The 23,360-nt window shown below is 44.1% G+C and overlaps 1 protein-coding gene across 1 annotated transcript in view; it reads left to right on the forward strand.

The window, feature by feature from the left end:
* Positions 1–23,360, forward strand: part of KIF6 (kinesin family member 6) — a gene marked incomplete at both ends in the record, with an annotated part of 383,803 nt that overhangs the window by 316,306 nt on the left and 44,137 nt on the right. The window contains one exon of the mRNA XM_082663489.1: positions 797–852. Within this exon, the coding sequence (XP_082519615.1) occupies positions 797–852 (56 nt within the window). The remainder of the gene's footprint in view (positions 1–796; positions 853–23,360) is intronic.

Here is a 23,360-nt window from a genome sequence, read left to right on the forward strand (position 1 = left end):
TCATATATTGGTATGATCTTAACTCTGTAAAAACTGGCCAGAAAGAAGACTGGATGGATCTCAAAATGAGCTTATTTCTGGGTAGGGGATAATTAGGGATTTTTTTCTTCTTGTTTTTATATGTCCACAATGTGATTTAACATCATATATAACAGGAGTAAGCAAATTCTTTCTGGAAAAAGCCAGATAGTAAATATTTTCAGCTCTGCAGGCCCTACAGTCTCTGTCCCAGCCCCTCGACCCTGCCTTTGCAGTGTGAGAGCAGCCTTAGACAATAAACAAACGAATCGGTATGGCTGTGTCCCATACTACTTGATTTACAGAAACTGGTGTTGGGATGCATCCGCACCATGACCAGCCATAGTTTGCTGGTCAGAAAACAAAAAGGATAAGAAAAAAAAAAATGTTCTTTAAGGATTCTTTGACTCTAAGATCTTGGCACTGTGATTAACAGAGCACAGTACAGAAGGCTTACAGCCGTGCTTTACTCTGGTTCCCTCGTATCATAAAATACTAGAAATCAAAAGTAGATTTGATAAATCTACATAAATCAGAGACTATGAGCATGGAGTTCTATGCTGGAGAGAGGAGTAAAAAGGCACGATACCAGTAATTAATACAAATTTTATCTCTACTTTTAAGCCTAATATATTTCATTCATTTAAATTTTCTTTTATGTCTTTTGATAAAGCTTTATACTATTTTAGAGACCTCTCGGAAAGCTCTTATTTTTAAAACATAATTTAGGATGAACAGAAAAGGTTAAGCTCTCATTTCTTTTTTTTTTTTCCTCCAGATTTTCCGAAGCAAAGGCCCTGGGAGAAAGTATAAATGAAGCAAGAGTTAAAATTGGTAAGCAGATGATATTCTGTGAGCCTCTTTCACAGGCCATTTTCCTGGTGAAAATCAGGTCATGATGTGCTTCCAAATAGCTGTGAGGATGAGTTTCAGGAGGTCCGTGCCAAGGAAGCCGCTTTCAGAGCATCTCTCCTTGGAAGTTTGTCATCTCTCCTACCATCCATCAGGAGAAGCACTTTCTTTCGTCTAGAACTTGAATTTTTCGTCCTCATACAGCCTTGAGCTCTAGCATCCGAATGAGAAAGTTTTGCTTTTCCTGGTGTTTTCCAGCAGTAGCCCAACTGGTCGTAACTGTACAATTATAGCGACATTTCTCATTTTCGAGTGCCATGGAACACTTTTACGCCTCCCACAGCTTATACTTATTGTTTTTGGCCCAGGTGCGCAATTTTCAGCGCCATTTCAGTAAGCCGCCTGGAGGATGAGAGGAAAGAATGAGTCACTGTGCCTTCCCAGGGCACAGGCTGCCCAGCAGGGCTCCCTCACTTTAGTGAGCATCCCTAGACCCGTGAGGTTAAGGCAACAGGCTAACTCGAAAATAGTATGCCTCAGATCTTTGTCAAAGTGAGAGGAAAATGTTTCTTTCACACCAGGCTAGAAGACACACGGTGACCCATCTCCCAGGCTGGGGCAGCTTCACGAAGCTGCAGCTTCCCTGTGGCTTCGTCTCTGTGCTAGAGAAAGCAGGAGTTACCTGGTCACAGCTGACTCCCTGTGTCCCCCTTGTCCTCACCTTTCTCCTCTCATAAGTGAGGACAGAACGGAAGCCACTATGAATGTCCCTTTTGGCTTTTCCTACAGAATATGGAAGCTCACAATAGCCTCAGGTCACTTCAGTTAGGGAAACAGGGAGCCCCACGTTCTCTTCTGTGGCCTGAGTGGAAAGAGTTGAGGCCGCCAAGCCCTGAGCCATGCCCAGTACCAGGCCAAGAATCTCCAGAGTCTCTGAGATTCTTGACTTAAGGTCCAGGATCTTGGATGCAGGAAAAATGCATCTTTATTTTCACTAACCTCTAACTTCAGTTTAGCACCCCCTCCAATGATGAATGTCGGCAGCAGACCACAGTAGAAGTAGCAGCACCTGTCACAGCGGAAATCACAGACATTTTCATTTCACAGCACAGTTAGCAGACATCATAAAATATCTTTTATACTCATCAGTACTTCAAAATTACAGGAGTTATTAGACTCACCAGTAGATCTTGTTATTTAATGCATTTATATGAAAGCACATAGATATTTCTATATCACAAAAATTTTTTAAATTTTGATAACTACTTCAGTGTAATTGGTCTCTCTTAAAATCCTATGTAAAACTCCTTTCTTGGCGTGAATTCTCAAAACTCCTAATACTGCATGAAAAAAAAATTGGAGGTCAGGAGCACTTTTCTAGAGATAATATCCATAGTTTATCTGATTCTCAAAGGGGTCAGTGACCCAAACCAATAGTGAGGGAAGGGGAAACAGGCTTAAGTGGATCCAGAGCCGGCTTGTCAGAATTGTCTGACTGGAAGCTCCTAACGGTCTATTTGCATCCCTGGGGAGACAAGAGGGAAGGACCTTTTATAAACCGTTTCTGCCCAGAAAGTGATAATAAAGTTTTGCTCTTGAAAAAGATCTAACTCTCGAAACCAAAATGAAACTGTTCCAACACTAATGAACTATGCTAATTATGGAAGGCACCAGTGGCCTATACTAATACACTTAGTGTTTCTCTCTGAATACAATGACTTGTTGTCACAACTAATTCTAAGTTCACCGTAACTGTGGTGCGAAAACATACATTGATGAATCCAGTTTGCCACATTCTTGGGATTAGGCACATTGGTGGCTGCCCTACAAGCTGCCCAAGAGGCAGGGGCCCGGGGTCTGAGGGATGTAATTGATCTTCCAGAGAGGGTGTCTGTAAGTTACACACAAAGAATCCAGGTATACTAGAAGAAGCCCTGGGCAAGTAGACCTTTCTGTTTTCTAGATAATAATAAGTAGGGCTCATACCAGTGTTAAAATTCAAACATCTATTGCTAACGAGAAAGTGGCTGCTAGTTCAGCGGTGCTAATAAAACCAGTGTTACTCTTACTTCATTCTATGCAAATAGTAGACTAAGACCCATCTCCTGGCCAAGCATCTTTCAAATGTGCTCTTTACCCAAGGAGGGCCCAGGTCAGTGGATCGCTGAGACTCAGCCCCGTTACTCAACAAGCCCCTCGTGGTGCTTGACCACAGGGAGTAGCCCCTCCACCACTGCATCTCAGACACAAGGTTAAGATTAAGGAAGTACAAGGTGGAACTTGTACACATATTTAAAATTTCCAAGGCAACTTTGAAGGAAACTGGTTTCAAGAGATTTATGACATTACTGAGTGCATTTTTCTTAGGGAGAAATTAAATCAAGTGGAATTTTCATTCCCCTCCAAGTCCTTTAATTAATCTAAGAGTCAGGAGGTGGGAGCGTGGCACAGATGTACCATGACTTGCGTGGGATGATGACTCAGCGCCCCTCCCAAACTGAGCCACATCCTGCCTCTGGACCTCGGGGCAGGAGTGAGATGCTGGGGGGTGCACATGTAATTGGCCTGCCGAGAGGAAATGGAAGCTGTGTTTGTGATCTACACATCAGCCAGCCCACATGCTTAGAGTTCAGGTTGCCACTGTCTCTTCTCAGGCAATTTGCTTTTTCTCTGACATCGTGATCTAGAGCTGCGACTTGAATTTCATTCTTTAAAATCCCTAAAGGCTATTAATTCAGGAGTGACCACATAATATCTAATTTTTACATGGCATAATCAGTCAACCAAAACTTCCATATTATTTCCTTTTCTTATAACAAGCCAACCCAAACTAGGTAGATTAAACTCTTGCCACAAACTCCTTTCTTGTCCTTCTCTGTACGCCATTTACATCAGTCCTGATGTTGAAACAAGTTGAAATCAGAAATGGAAGAAATAACCAACTTAGGGTCTCCTCAAAAGAGAACGGTGTCTTTGTTTCAGAAAGGAGAGCCATTTTCATTGCATTTGCCTGTCCCATACACAATAGCATTTAGGCTGCTTTCCATCACATGGGGCTGTGTTTTGAACATATGCATGTATACCCACCTCCATTCATCATATCTCTAAAGATGCCATTAAAGCCCAAACTGTAGGGAAAGAAACAGACAGCTTCCAAAGCAGCGGCATAAACCAGGCCATTTTTCACTTATTAAAATCCTGGCGTTGGTTTTCATCAGTGAGCTACCACTGGCAGCATTGTCTTTGGCAACAAAGGACAATGAATGGTTGTTCTTTGGCTTGAGGCCTACCCTCGACCAGTCCAGGAACCAGCTGCTGTGGAGGCAGGTGAAAGAGTCTGACTGACACGTCTTGGACCTCTTCGCCCTCCACAGACCCCTCCAGGCCTAAAGGAAAATGCCCATCACAGATTGTTGCACAGGAGGGTTTTCACTGGGGAGCCAATCAGTGATCACTTCAGAAATCACAGGTAATGTAATAGGAGTAGCTGTCAGAGAGCAGGAAACGCTAGAAAAGGGAACAGAACATTCTGGAAGTTTTCTTTCTCCTACTCCACATTCAAAGAAGGACCTTCAACCCACCATTTGAACAGTACACTTTTTAAAAATGTATCTCCTGAACATTTGGGATTTGGGAAAATCATTACTCAGATCTGGGTCTCCATCAGCAGAATACATAGGATTATTTTCTGTTGTGCATTTTCTGTACTTTCATCTTCCTCTGAGGTTTACTTCTAGACCTACCTCGTGCATATTGGCTTCTACTATCTCACCCTGGCGTAAAGGAAAGACTATATCCAGATCGTCTTGCTAGGCCCTGAAGACCTCTATCAAGTCTATCCTTTTGTTATCATTTGTCACCAACTCTGAATAACCATCACACCTACAGCAGCTTCATTGAGCACTGACTCTGGGCCGCGTCAAGAACTTGACACGCGCATTATCTAATTTAATCCTCATAATCCTATAGGCAATGAGATGAGTCATTACCTATAAAGTGGATATTACCATATGTCATAGAGTCTGAAATAAACAATTTTTACAGTCTTAATACCTCTGAAGTCAGGAAAACATTTGACCATTCACTTGGCCATTTTTTCATTTTAAAAACCTCTGTAATGAGACAGGGTCTTACAATTGATATAGTCTAGATTCTACGAAATATAGTATTATCATTATTTTGCAGATTTTTTAAAAACGGAGTTTCAGGGAGGTGGCCTACTTAGTGGCCACACTGGAGTCAAAGTCCATTTCTGTCCAACTCCAAAACTTTTACATACAGTATACTATCCCCATCAATTCAGATTTATCTGACTCTGAAGTTTTTTTCTTAGTTTAACATTTCACTAAGCTGTTACTCAGTTCTCCTGAATCTCTGCCCTTTATCTGTTGTGCCCAACAAAAGGCTCACACTAGACCCTAGCTCGTGCACACATAGCCCAAGAAGATGAAAAGGGTCTTTGTAACATGATTCATGATAGGTCACCTTTTGCCCAGTGGGGCTCAGTTGCAGGCGTGAGTGGGGTCGGACACCCAGCCTACCCTTGCTCTCCATCCCATGTGCACTGGCCCACAGTTGTATCTGCCCTAGGAAGAGGCGCCTTTTTCCAATTTGCAGAAAGGTGCACTGCGGGCTTGCAGCATCCCTGGTAGGCTTCAGTGTCCCACATTTCAACTATCATTTTCAGTGGTTTGGAAAATAGAATAGAGGAGTTGTATTTTCAGGCTCTATACAATTCCAGCTCAGTGGGTTTACCGATGCTTCAGAAAACATGAGAGAATTCAAAGCATAAACTTAGATGAGGTTAGTAAGAATGGGTGTAATGAAGTGCTTATGCTTAAGTACCAAAACCAGCACCAATAAATTGGACTAGAGAAAGCCTGATTAAGGGCAGGCATAGAAATCATCAAGGACCACAAAATAAAAATATGTCACCATAAAGTGAAAAAATACTACGTTCTCAAAAGTAAGAAATGCAAAAGTCAAGAGGTCACCCTTTCGCTCTGCCCAGCATTTCCAGGTGCGCTGTGTTTTCTCGGGAGCTCTGCCTCTCTACAGGAAGAGAGGTGGTTCAGAGAAAAGCAGCTAAAGTCGTGATGAAAAAGTTATGAGGTAGATTTTTTTGGCTTTATTAAGTAATCCACCAAGTTTATTTTAAATAATAAGCTCTACTTGCCTGTTAGAGTATTTAGTTCGATTTTTCTAATTACTCTTATCAAACAAATTTAATTAATCTGTGTTCAGCTTGTATTGGCCAGGATGTTTGGCTGTAAGTATGAAAGGAAATTTATTGTCTCATGTAACCAGGAAATCCAAGGAATACAGTTGGCTTCACATGCAACCTCATTCCCCTACTCCCATCTCTCAGTGCTACTCGACTAGGTTCTCTGATAGCCTCTCCCCATTTAGTGGGAAGGTGCCTCTGAAAGCTCTAGGCTTACATGGTCTATAGAATTCATAATCCCAGTAAACAGGGTCTTTTCCAACAGTGTTAGCAAAAGTCCCTGGAGGGAGGGATGACTGGCCTGGCTGAGGTCATACACCCATCTCTGAAGCAGTCCCTGCATTCAGGGGAATGAAACACTCTGACTGACTGATCCTAGATCCTGTGCCCACTCCTCGGGGCTTAGCCCATCTGCTCCACACAAGCTGAACATGATTTTTAGGGAATTAAAGAGGTATCTTTCCCCAAAGGAAGAAATGTTGGGCCGACAACAATCGTATTCACTGCAAACCTTTCAGATATTGATCTGTGGCTTGAAACAAGATGCATCTGTAAAGGAATGAATAGTAGTTCCTGTGAGAGACTACAACGTTTAGAGTAATTTATCCTGGAAAAAAGAAAGCTGTGAATGAGGAATTTAAAAACTGGCTTAAGTACTGGTGCCTCTGCTATAATGGAATAAATGCAAAATTGCATGATAAAAAAACTAGCAGGGATTGTAGAAGATTTAAGACTGGGAAGACCTCTCAAAACCCATGCAATTTCATAACGAGTACTCTAAGAAAACCAATTGCAATGCTAGTAAAAATAATGATATAAATTTAAAAGACATGTTAAATTCCTAATGCATAAGGAAACACTATGTAAAACAGCCATTTTTTTTCCAAAATGAGGCTATCATGGTAGAAGAGCATACAGGAAGGGCTGAGGGCTGAGTTATGGAGGCGTGAACAACACATACAAAGATGGGAAGGGCCCCTCAACAAGGAAGAAGCGCTTCCTTCTAAGAAGGATCACTGACCACAATGGACTCGGAGGAAGAGTGTGGGGAGAGGGGTGTGTTCAGTCCTGAGCTCCCTCCGCCCGACTGCTGGGCTCAGCTCTGCTAGTTTTGTGTTTAACGACCTTTTCTCGGTGATGCAAAACTTGAATTTACTAGGAAAAAAATCCTATGTCAACAAATGAGTCTGCTGTATGATACTGACCTCAGCTCCCTCTAACCAACTGCATACGAGTGATTCCTGTTAAAGAAACCTAGTTGCATGAGGACAGACTGTGTATTACTTGATGTTAGGCAGAGGGACCAGTCAATTGTAGTTCATCTTTAAGGAGACTCAAAAAGGAAGAAAAAATTTTCAGTTGTATTGAAACTATAGCTGATCACGTGAAAAAGACATTTTTGTCAGAAAAGGTAATTAAATGGATATAGATTCTAGGAATCATTAAAAGCAGGATAGATTGGCACCTTTCTGAGATGACTCAGTGTATATAGAGATGAAAAGAGCAAAGCAGATTTCTTAAAGTCCTTTCTGTAACAATTCAGAATGTTGAGATTCCAAGACGTGCAGTTATTGGAGTGACAGCCCATAACCAGTACGACTGATGTCTTCATAGAATTGATTGAATGTTTGCTGTCATACTTTGGAGATCAAACAACAACAACAAAAAAAATGATTTGAGCAAGCTGGAGGGTTGTGGAGTATATTAACTGACAAGAGGTAACGCTAATAATTGTCATATATAAAGAAGGAAGCAGTGATTTGGTCGGAATGCCAGGAAAAAAAGAAAAAAAAGATGGATGGCTGCCTCCCAAGAGTCCTGACAGGGTGGTCTTACCTTAGTGAATGAAACAACGTCCAGGATCTGGCCTTGCTGGGTGGACTCAGGAAGGCTGTCCAATGCCAATCAAACTCACTATAAACCAGAGAGGCAATCTATTAATTTTCCATGGAGGATGTTCTTTTATAGACAGGAACTCTTAAACTGCCTCCATCCAGGGCCCCTTCTCCCAGGGGAAAAAGTAGATTCCTTATTGGAAGGTTAGTAAATAAGCAGCCCCAAGCACAAAGGGAGTCAAAAAAAGGAGAAGAGTTTTGACAGATAGGTTCCCACAGTCACGGTGAAGCCACACCAGGCATCCACCGCCCGCGGGAGCGAATATCCCCACAACAATACAGGCAGCCTCCAGCCCGACCACCCCTCTTCTGTGCACAATACCCTTTTCTCCAGAAAAGACAGAAACCACTTGTTAGGTCTCTACTTACTAAACTATAATTATATCCCGGCTCCTGCCTCTCTAGGGTGAACCCCAAGTCACATTGCTTCAGGTCATAGGAATAATCAGTTTTACTTTGGCCCCCTTGATTTTCAGACATAGAAACCCAGTTGAGCTAGCTCAGGCCTAGGATGCCTGCATGGTGATGAATCCCCCTGAGATACAGCCATGAGATCTGAGAGCCCTCCAAGCTGCAACGGGAGCCAGAGCCAGGACCCGGGTTGGGGTTAAGGGGGTCATCGGGAACCAGCACGGCTCCAGAGGCCAGCACACGCCCCGTGCCTCCCTTGGGGCCTCTTGCTACCTCTGTGCACGTCTGCTCTCGCAACCTGCTGGCCCTGCTGACCCTGGGTCCTGCTCGCTCATGGCTTTGGTCTGCTCTGGCCCCAGCTGTACCTGAAAGCATCCTTTAACTCTGTTCCCAAGGTAACAAGCTAATTATTTGCTTGTTTCTTAGCTCAAAGTTATGAGAAAGAGAACTTGACTGGCCCGATTTATCTTTTCTAGGCCTTCAGGACAGCTGCTGATGGCGAGCTTAAGAATGTGCTGTCTTTGAGTCAGAAATGTACCTCTGGTCCAGGCAGATGTGGCCAGGGAGGAAGAGAGGTCTTGTGTTTCAGAAAGTGTCCACCTAGGCAAAAGAGGGTGTGACAGGGGAGGTTTCTGTTTTATAAACAGGATGGATAGAGCAGACACAACGATTGACATCTTGTATTCTCTCGGTTCTATCTCACGGTCGTGAAGATTTTTGCCAGTTCAACTCTTATAAGGCGACATCAATTCCTTTACTTCTAGGTTCTCCAGGAAGCATCTTGCCCTTGTCCCTTTGTTTTACCAACAGGAATAGTGACTAGTCTTTGTAAAGTGCATTATAATATATAGGGACTTTATTTATTTTTATCTTATCAAATTCGTTGATCTTTTCTTCTACAACTTCCTCCAGTGCTTTTGTACTCAGAAAGGGTCATTGTAACAGCAATAATAATGGATTGTCCATTGCCTGGTATTTGTTTAATGCTTTCCTAAATTTTCTTATAGTTTTTTTTATTGTTCTATTTTTCACACTCAACTCATTCGGGATTTATTCTGGAATGCAGTATAAGCTGAGGCTCTAAGTTGAATCTTTTTCAAACAACCAATTTTCCCAACACCTATTTCATTTAATGAAATGCCTTAAAATAACATTTCTTCTCATAGGAGAGTCATTTCAGATTTTCAGAAGGCAGCTGAGGCATCCTGATCTCATCACAGCAGTAGTATACATTCTTGACATGATAATTTTCATACAAGTATTTCAAAAATAAGTTTCCCAGCAGATACTATTATCTAGAGATCAGAATAACCCTGCAGAAAAGTGCCAACTTTTATGTAAACCAGGAAGCTCACAGATGGGGAACAGTAGGCGTGTATCTGTACATGGGTGGTCCCCGCAGGCTCCGTCGGCGCCCTCTGAAGGGAAGGAGATGGTCTTTAAATAACAGCAGCACAAGCTGGGCTCACCTTACTCATTTGCCAGGGGAAGATAGTTGGTACCGTATTTTCTCACTTCCAAGGAGAAAAAGTGTATTTCGTTTCCTTACATTGATTAAAAAGGGGGAATAATGATAGTTAAGGCGGAAATGAGAGTAGGGACTTTGTCAGTGATGCTGTACAGGGAAGATCTGAAAACAGCAGGTTTGCTGTGTCCACCGTCTACCACCCTGAAATCACTGATGAGCCCACCTGCTGAAAAGTACCGTGTTTCAAAAATACAGCACACACAAGAGTGGGACTATCCCCTCCCTGCAGTGGCCGTTCTGCTCCGGGTGGAGATGGCCATGGTTTGGTGTTGGCCTCGTGTAATAACGGGACTCCGTGGACCAGCCCCGCTCTCTAATGGATGGTCTGCACCACAACTTACTTAAGCCTAAAACATACACGTGCAGCTCCACAGCAAGGCATGCTAGTTGCAGCACAGGGCTTCAGAGGAGGCAATGAAACACCACGCAGAGACATTCGTGCAGCCGCCGGCACTCTGTGCTCCTCTTCTGGCAGGTAGACGGCTGCCGTTCAGGCAGCATTTATAAAGCAGGGAAGCTCCCTCCCGAGCACATCTAGGCTACATCACTAATCAGGCATATCATGAACAAAAGCCCAACCCTGGGCAGCTACCTGAGCAAATCTGAAAGGGGGCCCAGTGGCAGGGAAACCAGAGTGAGTGCCACAGGGACTCCCCAAAGTCTGGTATCAATGTTTGGTCGGAGCTGGGGTTGCCCAAAAGGACTGGGAGTAAACAGAGACGTATTGCAGCCAACCATCGTGTGTCTAAGCACAGATTTTGGGCCACTAAGAGTCAAAGAGATCGAGTCCACTCCAAACATGAGTGCTCCTTTGAGGTAGATGCCTAGAAGTAGAACTGGGGAGAACAACAGCAGGTATGCATTTTTAATTTTCATGAGTACTCCCCATTTGCCTTTGCAAAAGTGTTTCATAAGTTTATATTTGCATCAGTGTGTGACAGTACCCATTCCTCTGCATCCTTGCTTTTACATCGTAATATCAGTCATCTTAGGCTTTGCCAGTTGGAGAGCAAAAAATGGTGTTTCTTTATTGTCTTAATTTGCATTTCACTGACAGCCAGTGGAAGTGAGTGCTTCTTCGTGTGTCTCATATCCTTTGCCCATTGGGTGGTTGGATTTCTCCTTTTGATTTGTAGGAACACTTAGTATCCTCTGGATACTGGGCCTTTCTCCACGGAATAGTTGGCAGATGTTTTCTTCCAGTCTGTCACTTGTTTTAATTTTCTCTTAAGATTTTTGGAAGAACCCTGAAACAGTTGCTTCTCTCTAATTTTTAAAAATTTCCTTGGATAAGACTAATCTGTCTGCTCTCCTTTTTTTGAAGTTGTCCACAAGTCCCACAAGTTGGGAGTTATCAACCCTGACTCACCGTAACTCTGCCCCAAAGATGTCCAAGATAACTTTGGTCATACTGCACAGATCTCACTGAAACATATATGGGTTAAAATTGAACATGATGATGATTGCAGATCATTGTCTTTTGGCCACTAGCCACTACATGAATGCATGATTCCTGCGTACAGATGTTTAAACCTTTTAGCAGACCACAAACCTGGCAATCTTACTGCTGAAAACATAAGCTTTGTAACGAGGTAAAAACTGATTTTATTAACTTAACCTTTATTGAAGACATCTTTAATAATGCCTGAATATTTTAAAAACTTAATCGTGTTTTGCAAAACAACCTATTAGCACATGTTTAGGCAATACTGAAATCTAGAAAACCTGCTAATAAATAATTGGAATGTCACACTACCTGGTAACTCAGTAGCAAATACTAGGGTCCTTGGGTACTCCCTCTGTTGGAAGACAAAAGCAAATAATTAAGGAATGAGTACAGAAATGGGTAAAGTGCCAAGTAAACTTAATAGACAAGGGACATCAAAGACATAAAGCTTATTGATTGCCTGCACCTGTAATCCAAAGCCAGGCCAGGTCTATATTTGAAGGTAGTGAAACAACGTATTCGGTGTATTCCTGCAGAGGTGTCTTGTAAAACGGAAAAGCTATGTCATGGAGAGGAGTCATGAAGGGTCTAGCTTCATCTCACCCCTGGTGAGATAACTGGGACACAGCCTTCATTAACTCCCATTACAGAGGTGACGTCACATGCAAAAAGGGGTCCAACACCTGGAAGGCCGATGGTGCAATGGTGACTCCGTAGTCAGCACTCAATGGGACAATAATGGCAGTACCTCTCTTCTGCTGCTACTGGGGGCAGAGGATGAACTGCAGAGGAAGGAGGTCAGAGTCAGGGTTGACTCAGACTGCTGCCAAAGGAAAAGAGCTGTTCAGCTGCTAAAGTAGAATCCAAGGACACTGATTCCGAAAGAGAGAAATCCATCGAACAGAAGGGTCTTGGGGAGAGAGAGGAAGTTGGCCACCTTTAAATTAGAATTCTGGGTGATTAGTAGTAAAGATTGCATTCTAAAGGTGAATATCCCCAAGCCACAGCTCCAGTCAATTCCTCCTCACTCAAAAACCTCTGAGGCCTACCAAAAGTATTCATGCCCCTTTCGCCTTTCTAAATTCTTATCCATGTCGATATAATTATATTAAATTCATATACTTATATGAAGTATTGGGTTGCTTGTCTTACCAAAAAAAAAAAAAAAAAAAAAGAGAGAGAGATAAAAAGCATATTATGGGGTCTTCCCTGGTGGCACAGTGGTTGGGAATCTGCCTGCCAGTGCAGGGGACACAGGTTCGAGCCCTGGTCTGGGAAGATCCCACATGCTGCAGAGCAGCTAAGCCCATGTGCTACAGCTACTGAGCCTGTACTCTAGAGCCCACGAGCCACAATACTGAGCCCGCATGCCACAACTACTGAAACCCGCACATCTAGAGCCTGTGCTCTGCAGCAAGAGAAGCCACCACAATGAGAAGCCCGCGCACTACAACAAAGAGTAGCCCCTGCTCACCACAACTAGGGAAAAGCCCGAGTGCAGCAACAAAGGCCCAACACAGCCAAAAATAAAATAAATAAATAAATTTATTTTTTTTAAAAGCATATTATGTACATTTCTCTGCATCCTGCTTTTCACTGTATCCTGAATTTCATATACATATGAATATACATATAAAATCCCTCCACATCAGCTGGGGTAGTTATATTTCATTCTGTTTAGTAGCTGCATAATATTCTATAGAATGATTGTGTCACAACATTTTTCTATCATTTTCCAGTTAACAGGTATTTGCCTTATTCCATTTTTCTGCCATACAATGTGCTGCAATAAACACCCATGCACATGTATCCTTTTATACTGGTCCTTTTACTTCAATGGAAACTTTTCCTATAAAGGACCAGATAGTAAATATTTTAGGCTTTGTGGGCTTCCTATGGTCTCTGTTGCACATTCTTCTTTTTTTTTTTACAACTCTATAAAAATGTAAAAACCATTCTGAGGTCACAGTCCAAAGCCATACAAAAACAGACCACAGGACAGATTGGCTTGCCAGCCCTAGTTTGCCAATCCTTGGAATAGAGTCCTAGGAGTAGGATTTCTTCCTGAGAGTATTATAATTTTTGCTGCTTTCTTGAATGGAATATTGTTCCATTTCCTGGGATAGAAAAAAATCTGTTTAAAAAAATAGATTTTTCTTGTACCCAGTCATCCTACCAAATTCTCTTTTCAATTTTAGTGGGCTTTCTCTTGCTATAGTTTCTTGAATTTTCTAGAAATGAAATCATATTCATCACAAAAGAAAAATCTTTTTCCAGTCTTTGCACTTAGTATTTTATTTTCTTGTCTTATTGCATTCATTAGAGCTTCTGAATCACTATTAGCTAATAACAGTAACAGCCTCTCCTTTCTTGTTCCCAAGTTTAACGAAAATGGCTTAAGATTACATAATTTAGAATGACAAAAGACATCATATGAATGTGATAAATATTGCCATACATCACCCAAGTCCAGGCTGTTAGATTTTCTGTAGTATGAATTTGATATGAGGCAGAGCCACAGTGCTCTAGACACAGGACCAGAAAGGCAGGTAATGGAGAGATTCAGTGTTTGAGAATTGGCCTGGTTGGTAGGTCAGAGGATCAGGAAGGTACAAATGCCTGAGGTTTGATAAGGAATTAAATACAGTGTAAACAGATCAGCTAATGAGCTGGGGGAAGGAGAGAGATGAGTCTGCTCTTACGATGAAAAAAGAAAAGGAAGCAAATATTATGGATGAGATTTTTGAGCCCTAACTGTACAACTGGCTAGTGAGAAGGACGTATTCTTAAAATTAAAAAAAAACAAAACAGAAACAAGCAAACAAACAGAAAACAGTGTGAGTTTCCAGGTTCTGGACAAGGTGACCACACTCCATCCCGTCTGTCCTACTGAAGGCAACTAGAAACCATGGACAGAACACGTGGAGCAGCTGTCTGAGAATTCCAAAAAGTAAGTGGTAGCAGGCAACTCAGGGAAGGAGACCAGAATTCACAGTGTCATCAAATTGGCACTCCCAGAGAATCTTCTGGGAGCAGAGAAGCAGCAGCAGCCGTCAGACAGAAGCCCAAAACTCTGATGGAGGAGACTCCTCCATTCTGAACAGAGGAACCGTGGTACCAGAAACATGGGAAGACTTCCCACTGCTCTTTCCTCTCTGTTCTCCCACTGCTTGGTCTGAGATGCAGACATAGTCCTGGGAGTTGCATGGCAGCATTGAGGGGTCCAGGAGCCAGGCCTCAGAAAGTCATAATGTGTCAGGTAGATCACAGAGAGAAGGAGATCAAGACAGTAATTCCATAAAGTTGTTTATATTAACTACAGGGCTCACCTTCAGGCTGAGCATGCACGGATCTAAAGAGCATGTCAAAGGCTTTGACAATCCTGCTGTGAGATAGACCAGCACCCAAGTCCCAGACTGGCCACTGGGTAGCACACACATGGAACAAATCTGAAAAGCACTGCAGAGCCTTTGAAAACGGAGCCAACATTGGAACCACAGTCCGAAGAAGGCTTACTGGAATTTGTGACCTGAACCTAACCAGATTGATTGTCTGCTGAAACAGACAAACAAACAAAAATCAGTAGTCTCCTTAGGATTTAAACAAGATCTTGAAAATGTTCAGGATGTGACCCAAAATTACTTAGCATAAGAAGAACCAAGAAAATCTCAACTCACAAGGGAAAAGACAATAAATAAGTACCAGCCCCAACATAACACAGTGTTAAAACTATCAGACAGGGACTCCCCTGGTGGTCCAGTGGGTAAGACTCCAAGCTCCCAATGCGAGGGGCCTGGGTTCGATCCCTGGTCGTGGAACTAGATCCTGCATGCATGCTGCAACTAAAGATCCTGTGTGCTGCAACTAAGACCCAGTGCAGCCAAAATAAATAAATAAATATTATTTTTTAAAAAAACTATCAGACAAAGACTTAAAGCAGCTCCTAAAACTATGCTTCAACAATTAAGGAAAAAAACTCTTGAAACGGGCTTCCCTGGTGGGGCAGTGGTTGAAAGTCCGCCTGCCGATGCACGGGACACGGGTTCGTGCCCCGGTCCGGGAAGATCCCACATGCCGTGGAGCGGTTGGGCCCGTGCGCCATGGCCGCTGAGCCTGCGCATCCGGAGCCTGTGCTCCGCAACCGGAGAGGCCGTAACAGTGAGAGGCCCGCGTACCGCAAAAAAAAAAAAAAAAAACAACTCTTGAAACAAACCAAAGATATACGATGGCAAATGAGCACATGCAAAGATATTCAACATCATTAGTAGTTAGAGAAAGGTAAATTAAAACAATGATGAGATATCACTATACCTTACTGAAATCGATTTAAAAAAATGTTTTAAACTAACTATACCAAGTGCTGACAAGGATGTGGAACTCATACATTGAGAATGCAAAATGGTAAAGACACTTTGGAAAAAACTTGGGCAGTTTCTTATAAAGTTACACATAGATATATGATACACCTCGGCTATTTACCCTAGAGAAATTAAAACTTATGTTCACACAAAAACTTGTAGACAGATGTGTCTAGCAGTCCTCTTCACAACTGGCAAAAACTGGAAATAACCCAAATGTCTTTTGTTGAGTGAATGGCTCAACTACATAAAATGGAATACTACTCAGCAATAAAAAGAACAAACTACTGGTACATATGACAACATACAAAACCCCAGATGCATCGTGCTCATGAACTTGTACACAACCTAATTCCACTTCTATGACCTTCTGAAAAGGACGACTATAGTGACAATGAGCAGGAGTGGGGGAGAGTGTGAATCCAACAGGGCAGGATGAGGGAGTTTTGTGAAGTCATAGAACTTCGGGGAATCCTGATTGCGATGGTGGTTACACAAATCTATGTATGTGTTAAATCTCATCGAATTATCCGTGCGTGCATACATGCACTCACAGCCAAGTCCATTTTACTGTATGTTAATTTAATAAATAAAATTTAAAATAAAACAGGATGAGTCCACAAGAAAAGAAGATGGAAGGGAATATTAACATATCTCAGCTATAATTTTGAAATGAATCTTATGTAGAGGACAGAAATTTTTTTAAATTTCTCTGGGAAGGGAAATTTAAATTTTTTTAAATTTCTTTGTGTGTAAGTTAAGAGCACAAGATTTGGTAAATTATTTCAGGCTGAACACAGTAGGAACCTTTACTACAGTTTTTCCACAGTTCGGGTAGGGCTGTCAAGAGTGAAAGAGTAGGAAATTGAGGGCTTCTGTGATCAGGAATATTGGCAGAAACTCTAGGTCTTGTGATTTATTCATTTGGCGGTTATTATACATCTATTAACTCCAGGGCTCTGTGGGGGACACACAAATCCCTAGGAGAGAGTCCCAGCTTTGGGATACTCATATGCTGGTTGAGAAGATAGGACAAAGACGATTCGTGGGGTTCGGGCCCTGAGGTTACTCTGTGGAGCCCCTGATAAAACAATCGGGGCTTCTCAGCCAGGCCTTGGTGGTGGAGTAACAGGTCACCACAAATAAGCGTCCAGTAAAAGATCTGGGGACATCTGACCAGAGATAATCATCTATAATGCAATTTCCCCTTCTATGGTCATCCCAGCAAAATCTATGGGTTTCTTAAATGCGCCTCTGGAGACTTTCTGTTCTCTGTCCCACTTAAAGACAGTTTGCTTATCTTTTCATCTCTCTCCACATAACAGCATCTCACCAACCTTCCCCCAGCCAGGGATGTCTTTCCCTGACTTCCTAGTTTGCTGCAAGGTTCTGCCAGGCACGGCACAGAGTGAGGAAAGGAGAATGCATTGTTCCCACTGTTCTAGCTTGAGTCCTTGAAGCGGCTTGAATCCCTCGTGCTTCCACGTGGTGTCCACCTCTGCCGGGGTTGGTCAAAGTGTCATTTACCGTCATAGCAACACATTACCACCTCCCCGGTGCTCCACGTGAAAGCTGATCCCCGTGAAGAAGTGTTAAGGAGCTTCCGCTATCAGAGCTTCATTTCCAAGGTGTCACCTCAAAGCGGGAAACGGAGGCCACAAGAGAGAGTAGCTCACCCCAACATGCAGAATGTGTGCCAAGGTCTGGGAAATCCGCTGTCTGTTAAAATGTGGTCAGTAGAAAACTAGGGGCTATTAAGCCAGAAAATAAACCTGGGCCCCCAGTACCAGCCAGACCTATAAGAAATGAGGCAGCGGACTGGCTGGAATATTGACTCTCCTCTGCCTCTCTCTTTGCTGGCTTGGTAGCCAGCGAATTAGCTGTTTGTAAGAGACTATATTAACCGCAGGCAGTACTAATCTTTTTCAGACAAGGAGGATGAAGAACAAGAAATAAAGGATAGAGCAAATGCTGTCAGAGCCCCACCCGTATCCCCGATGCATATCGTGTGTGCACCTAGCACAGTCTCATCTGCTAGCACCTTCCAGTCTCTCTGAGAGCCTTCTCTGGCCATCCAAGAGATGCATGTGGCGCAGGCTAGTGCCAGGGAATGAATGCCCCCCAGAAGGCCTCACCCAGTGACTGTTAAAACCTGGTATATACACGCCCCACCTCCCTCACCCCCATCAGGGACAACTTGGAGGCGTGTGTCCTCCACTCGCCCTCAGAGGTCCCCAGTGGGCCTCAGCTGCACTTGCCCACAGTGGAACTGGATGGCTAGTGCCCGCTTCACTGGCCACTTTCTCTCTGTGTCTCACTTCCCCACTTTCTTATCAGTTTGTCCAGGGATCACTTCCCAAATAAGCTACTTGTACTAGGGTCTGCGTCTGGAAGACACCTCACTAACTTAGGGGTCACCATAACTCAAAGGGTGAAGGGAAGACAGAGAAAACTGGGAGCGGGGTTATGCAGGCTGGATCTGAGAGAATGAAAGAGAGTGGAGGAGCCACAGGCAGGCCTCGGAGCCCTTCCACAGCTTCCTAGATGTCACGATGTCAATACTGGTAATGTCACACTCTTAGGGATCAGGGGTACTCTGTTTGCCATCCAGATACTTAGTTGTTCGTTTCCTGCTGTGTGCGCAAGATCTCATGTCATGTGTGACATCATGCAGGAAGATGTCATCCATCCATTGGAGGAGCACTGTTGGTGATTTCCTAAGATCCAGGTGAAAACCACCAACTCCACCGAATGCCCCCTCATGGCTAAAATAACAGCCCACGAAGGATCACTGACTTTAGTCTGCTGCCACGTAATCCGCGAAAAATAGATTTCTACGATTCTGTGGTATGGAAGGTCATTACCTCCAGCCTGTTGTCTCCAGCAGACAACATTCTGAGGCCCAGAGCAAAGTCCCCACGGAACCCATATGTCACACATCGTCACTCTTCACTGATACCCTTGACTGTGAAGAGAAAAGAGTACAAATACTCATCGCCGTGAAGAAGGAGTCAGATCTGTTTCCAGTGACAGGTCAGCATCAAAATCCTTTTACCTGAACCCGGATGGATTCATACGCTTCTCCCCACATCCCCACTCCCCCTCCTCTGCACACGCTCACTCAGCTCCTCCAAAGCAAGAGCTATTTCAAGTGGAGGGCTTTCGGGATGAGAAACAGTCCTCAGATTCCTCTCCTAATTCCTTGGCCGCTTCTTGGGCCTCCTGATGCCGGCCAAATCTAGATCAGGTGTGTTTGTGTTGGACCCCATGAGGCCGGGCCAGCATGGCCAGCCTAGAGCTGTCTGCAAAATATTAGCTTTTGATGTTTTTGAGAAGGGTGAAAAGAACAGATTTAAGCAGATTCTGTTTCTTCAGCAGTTTGTGAGTTCGGATGAGCATCCAGGCCGCGTTTGAGAGAAGGCCATCCTTTTCCAGTTTGCATGGCTCCTTGCCTCTTGCCCGCCCTTAGAAGCCACCATTCCTGTCCCTGGACGGGCACAGCCTTAGAGGAGGCTGCTCCCCAGGAGTCTCACACATCCCTGGCCTCACCAGCCTCCTTTTTATTCCCAAATGATTATGGCCAGCGTCCCTGCTGGCTTTACTGCTACATATTCATCCACTTGTCTTGAAAAAAGTCCCCAGACTGTTCCCATGAGGGTCTCCAGGGGCTGCCTCCTGACGGCTCTGGAGCGCGTGCCTGAGGTTCCTCCCCTGGCTTCGTCTTCCTCTACACTGCAGGGGCTGCCGTTTGCTGGGCCCCCCGCCCTCTGACGGTGGCACTGCTGGTGGCCACTGCTCCAGCCTCAGGGACCCTGCTCCCCTGGCTACCGCCCCACACTGGGCCGGGCAGACTTTTACAAGACTTTGCCAAAGGCTTGAGGCTAATGGAAAGCCCCATTTTTTTTTTTTAAAGAAATACCACAGTTTATTGAAGACTACAAATATTTTGTTACAAGTTGAAGCTACATGCCTTCCAGAAATCAAAAGCAACAGCAGGTGTGTGCACTGATGCTTCAGAGAGTAGCTTATCTTTTTTCTCTTAAAGCCTTCAACTGGTTGGGTGAGGCCCATCTACATCCTGGAGAAGAGTCTGCTTTATTCAAAGTCTGCTGATGTAAATCTTAATCACATCTAAAAGCAACATCTAGTTGTTTGGCCAAACATCTGAGCACCAGACCCTAGCCAAGTCGACCCATAAAAGTAACCATCACGTTGGCCAAACACAAACACTACCTTTTAGGTGTAAGACAATCTCCATGGAGATATAGAAAAAAAAAAAATTCGCTAGCTGTACAAGCAGATAGTTCTGCTAAAGAAACATCCAATCTGTGTTTCTGAACACACAACACCAAATGGAACACCCGACTCTCATCGTGAAGCACCTGTATTGGGGTTATTTCATGTGTAGAGCTTCCCCAAGAATGGTGGAGCTGAACCTTACATGCAGAGACTCAAATGGTCCATTAAAGTTGTTAGATTATCTCAAACAGAGCTGTTTGCCTCAAAGATAATATTCAGACTCTCCCATAGAAGGCAGCAGCTGCTCCTAATTCTGAGAATTTTAATCCTCCCCAGTTCAAAGAAGGTGAAGGTCTGCTCGCCTCCCGGCACCCGTTGGGCTGTTGAAGCAGCTGACCACCAATATACTCCATGAGCTGAAAGGAAAGTAGCTTCTGCTGAAATGAGGATTCGCATCAGTTGCTGTGCCCTGAGATGTGCACTGTCGTGTCTTCTAATTTATAGAGTACAGTTATTCATCTATCCCCAGCCACGAGGGATTTGAATATCCTGTGATAGGAAAAGTCATAATTAAGGATTAAGGCTTTTTGTGAAAAATAAGACTGAGTTTGTGAGTAAACCCATGAAAGGCCCTGCAAACATTTTTATATTCACCAAAACAAAACACTAAAGCGAGTACGCTAAAGAACGCGCAACACCTAATTCATCTTCAGTCTGTCGCGATGGGTTCTGTATATTTGACTTCCACTCACCATTCCTTATACACTGAAAAAGCTTCGGGATCTCTCTCCCCTAAAGTCTCAGCATGAAGCTGGTCAATTATTTCCGCTTTTGTGTATGACGGCAGTTCCTTCTCTGTGCCTGTTTCCTTCCCTCTGAGTATTCACCCCCTATTCCGATGTTCTCACCCGGAGTTGCTGACTCCGCTGAGACGCAGCACCAAACCCGGCGCCGTCAGCCGTACTTACACGTGTTCTGACCCGCGTCCCCTTCCTCGCCACCCTGATGAATAAAGAAGTGTAGGTCTCAGGCTGGGGGGACTCCCCCTTCCGCTTCCTTCATCTCTCCCAAAGCTTTGCCGCAAAAGCCTCCATCCTGGTTTTGTGATCTGCTTTGCCTCTTTTTCTAGTCCTAACTATCCCCAACTAGTCCTAACTTATCCCCAAAATGACCAGCTTTTAACTACTGGGACTGAAATCTGTACAGAAATAGAGACGTGTACACTAGAACTTCATGAAGGCAGAGTTCAAGTTCAGGGAGGGGAACCACATTCTTGCTAAAGAGCATCCTCTGCAAAATGGCCGGCAATTCCCTCTTAGCCGCTCCCCTACCCCTCTCCTTGCTGGGAATATTCAGCCACCACAGAAACCTCAGGAAAAAGAGCTCTAGTGCTATTTTCTGGAAAATTAAACAAAATAAAAGGATGAGGGTAGGAATCATCTCAGGCTCTGAAAATAGAGCCATTACCACCACCACTTCAAGCAAGCTTATTAAAAGTCATTTAGTTACACTTGCAGAAATCAGTCATATTTACCATCATAAAGGAATATGAAAGACCCCGTTACTAATGAGAGTGATGGTGAACTTGAGGCTGAGTAACCGATCCAAAGGCGGGGGTGTAGTCCGTGCGGTCCTACATTTGTAAAAAGTTGGAGTTGGACTCAGTGGCTGCCGAAGCCCTGAGTTGGGACTGTTGCAGGGACATTGCGCCCACTGGGGGATAGAGCACCTCCATTCAGTCCACTGGGCCCAAGGAAACGAGTTAATTAAGACCTTAGATGGCTTTCAGGAAAGGGAACGGGAAAATGCAGATGTCATATCATATGTGAACATAACCAAGGCCTTAGAAACAATTGCAGTGAGTTTGTTTTCTCCTGTCCTCCATACAGTATTATTTGTAATTCAACCCCCCCATGATAATTACTTTTACTATTACCACCACCAATGCTACCCCACTTTGCGCCCCTACGATGTGCCAGGCACTGTGGTGGGTGGTTGATGTATATCTTGTCTAATTCTTGTAGCACCCTTACCAGAGTGGTGTTATCACCCAATTTTAGTGAAGAAATTGAAACTCAAAGGGATGAAGTGGCCCAAGGTCACTCACAGGTAGTCACTGGCAATCCCAACTCGCGTCCTCCCAAAGCCCGTGTTCTTTCCACTCTTCCAGGCCCAGGGTTCCCGCTGCCATTTCTCCTGCCAGCTTCCACGGCCCTCCTACCGAATGAGTCTTCACTGCTGTTCAGTGCTCTCAGAAGGCCAACCACCCTTCTCTGGCTTCCCACTTCCACCACCATTTCCTAGTCTTCCCACTGGCTCCTTCCCTTAAGCTTAGCCCCCATTGGCTCCCCTGGGTGATTCTCCCCAGGTGCACCAATAGATCCCAGCCCCCCGCCCCCAGCCCCGTGACTGCAGAGACAGAGCCCAGGAGCCCTCGTGGATTAGAGGGCTTGGCCCATTGCGCGAGAAAGAAGCAACAGGTGTAGCAGCACATAAACAATGACTTTTGAACCTGGAAGCTGAAACCATTTCCGTATGATTTCGTCTTTTATTTACAAACTCACTGACACGTTTCCCCTAATCTCCAGCCTCTTCAGACGGAGAACAATTCCCACATCAAGAAGCACTCCGTGTAAGGCAGTGATTTCACATGCCAGCTGGCAGTCTGACCAGCAGTGAACCTTAACTGGGGCATGTTTCTTTCCATTGACTTTTTTTTAAGCACTAGCTAATTTTTAAAACTAAGTGAATAGAACCAAGCTTTATCTTGGAGTGAGAGAGTTTATTATTTATATCAAAGAACAATGTAAAACTCACTAGTTTCATGTTAATCCATCTAAAAACTACGTACATTGCCAAATCAAACATCTTAGTGCTTGGGGGGTATTTTATATTCCTTAGGTGAACCCTGCCCTCTACCTCCACAGTCAGTGAGGGGGCCATACAAACTAGCCTCCAGCATGAGCAGGGGACCTTGGGAATAGGTGGAATATACCTGCGCCCCCATCCTGGAGCAGGGGAGCCTTGAATGTGCCCAGGCACCTCTGAGAGTGTCCTGTGCTACTACCCCTGGGGCTTCAGGGATGGAGGTCAGAGGCCATGCTGCACGGGCCCTCCCCTCACCCCAAATAGCATCCCTGGCAACCAGAGCCATGTCTTCAGACGGAAAGAAGGATTGTGATCTATACCCACTCCTCCAGGGCAGGTCGTGGAAGCTAGTTATATTCCTCCCTTGCTGAGATAAGAACTTCCAAACATCTAAAGTAACATCTTTTGAATGGATGCCAACACAGTCATGAATCCTCAGCTCCCTGAGATGTTTAGTATGTAACAATTCATGCTGGTTGCTGAGCTGAAAATTTTCCTTATGCTTTACCTACTTGCACAT

The sequence above is a fragment of the Grampus griseus genome (assembly GCF_964374135.1).
Source record: "Grampus griseus genome assembly, chromosome: 10".
In the NCBI taxonomy this organism is placed as follows: Eukaryota; Metazoa; Chordata; class Mammalia; order Artiodactyla; family Delphinidae; genus Grampus; species Grampus griseus.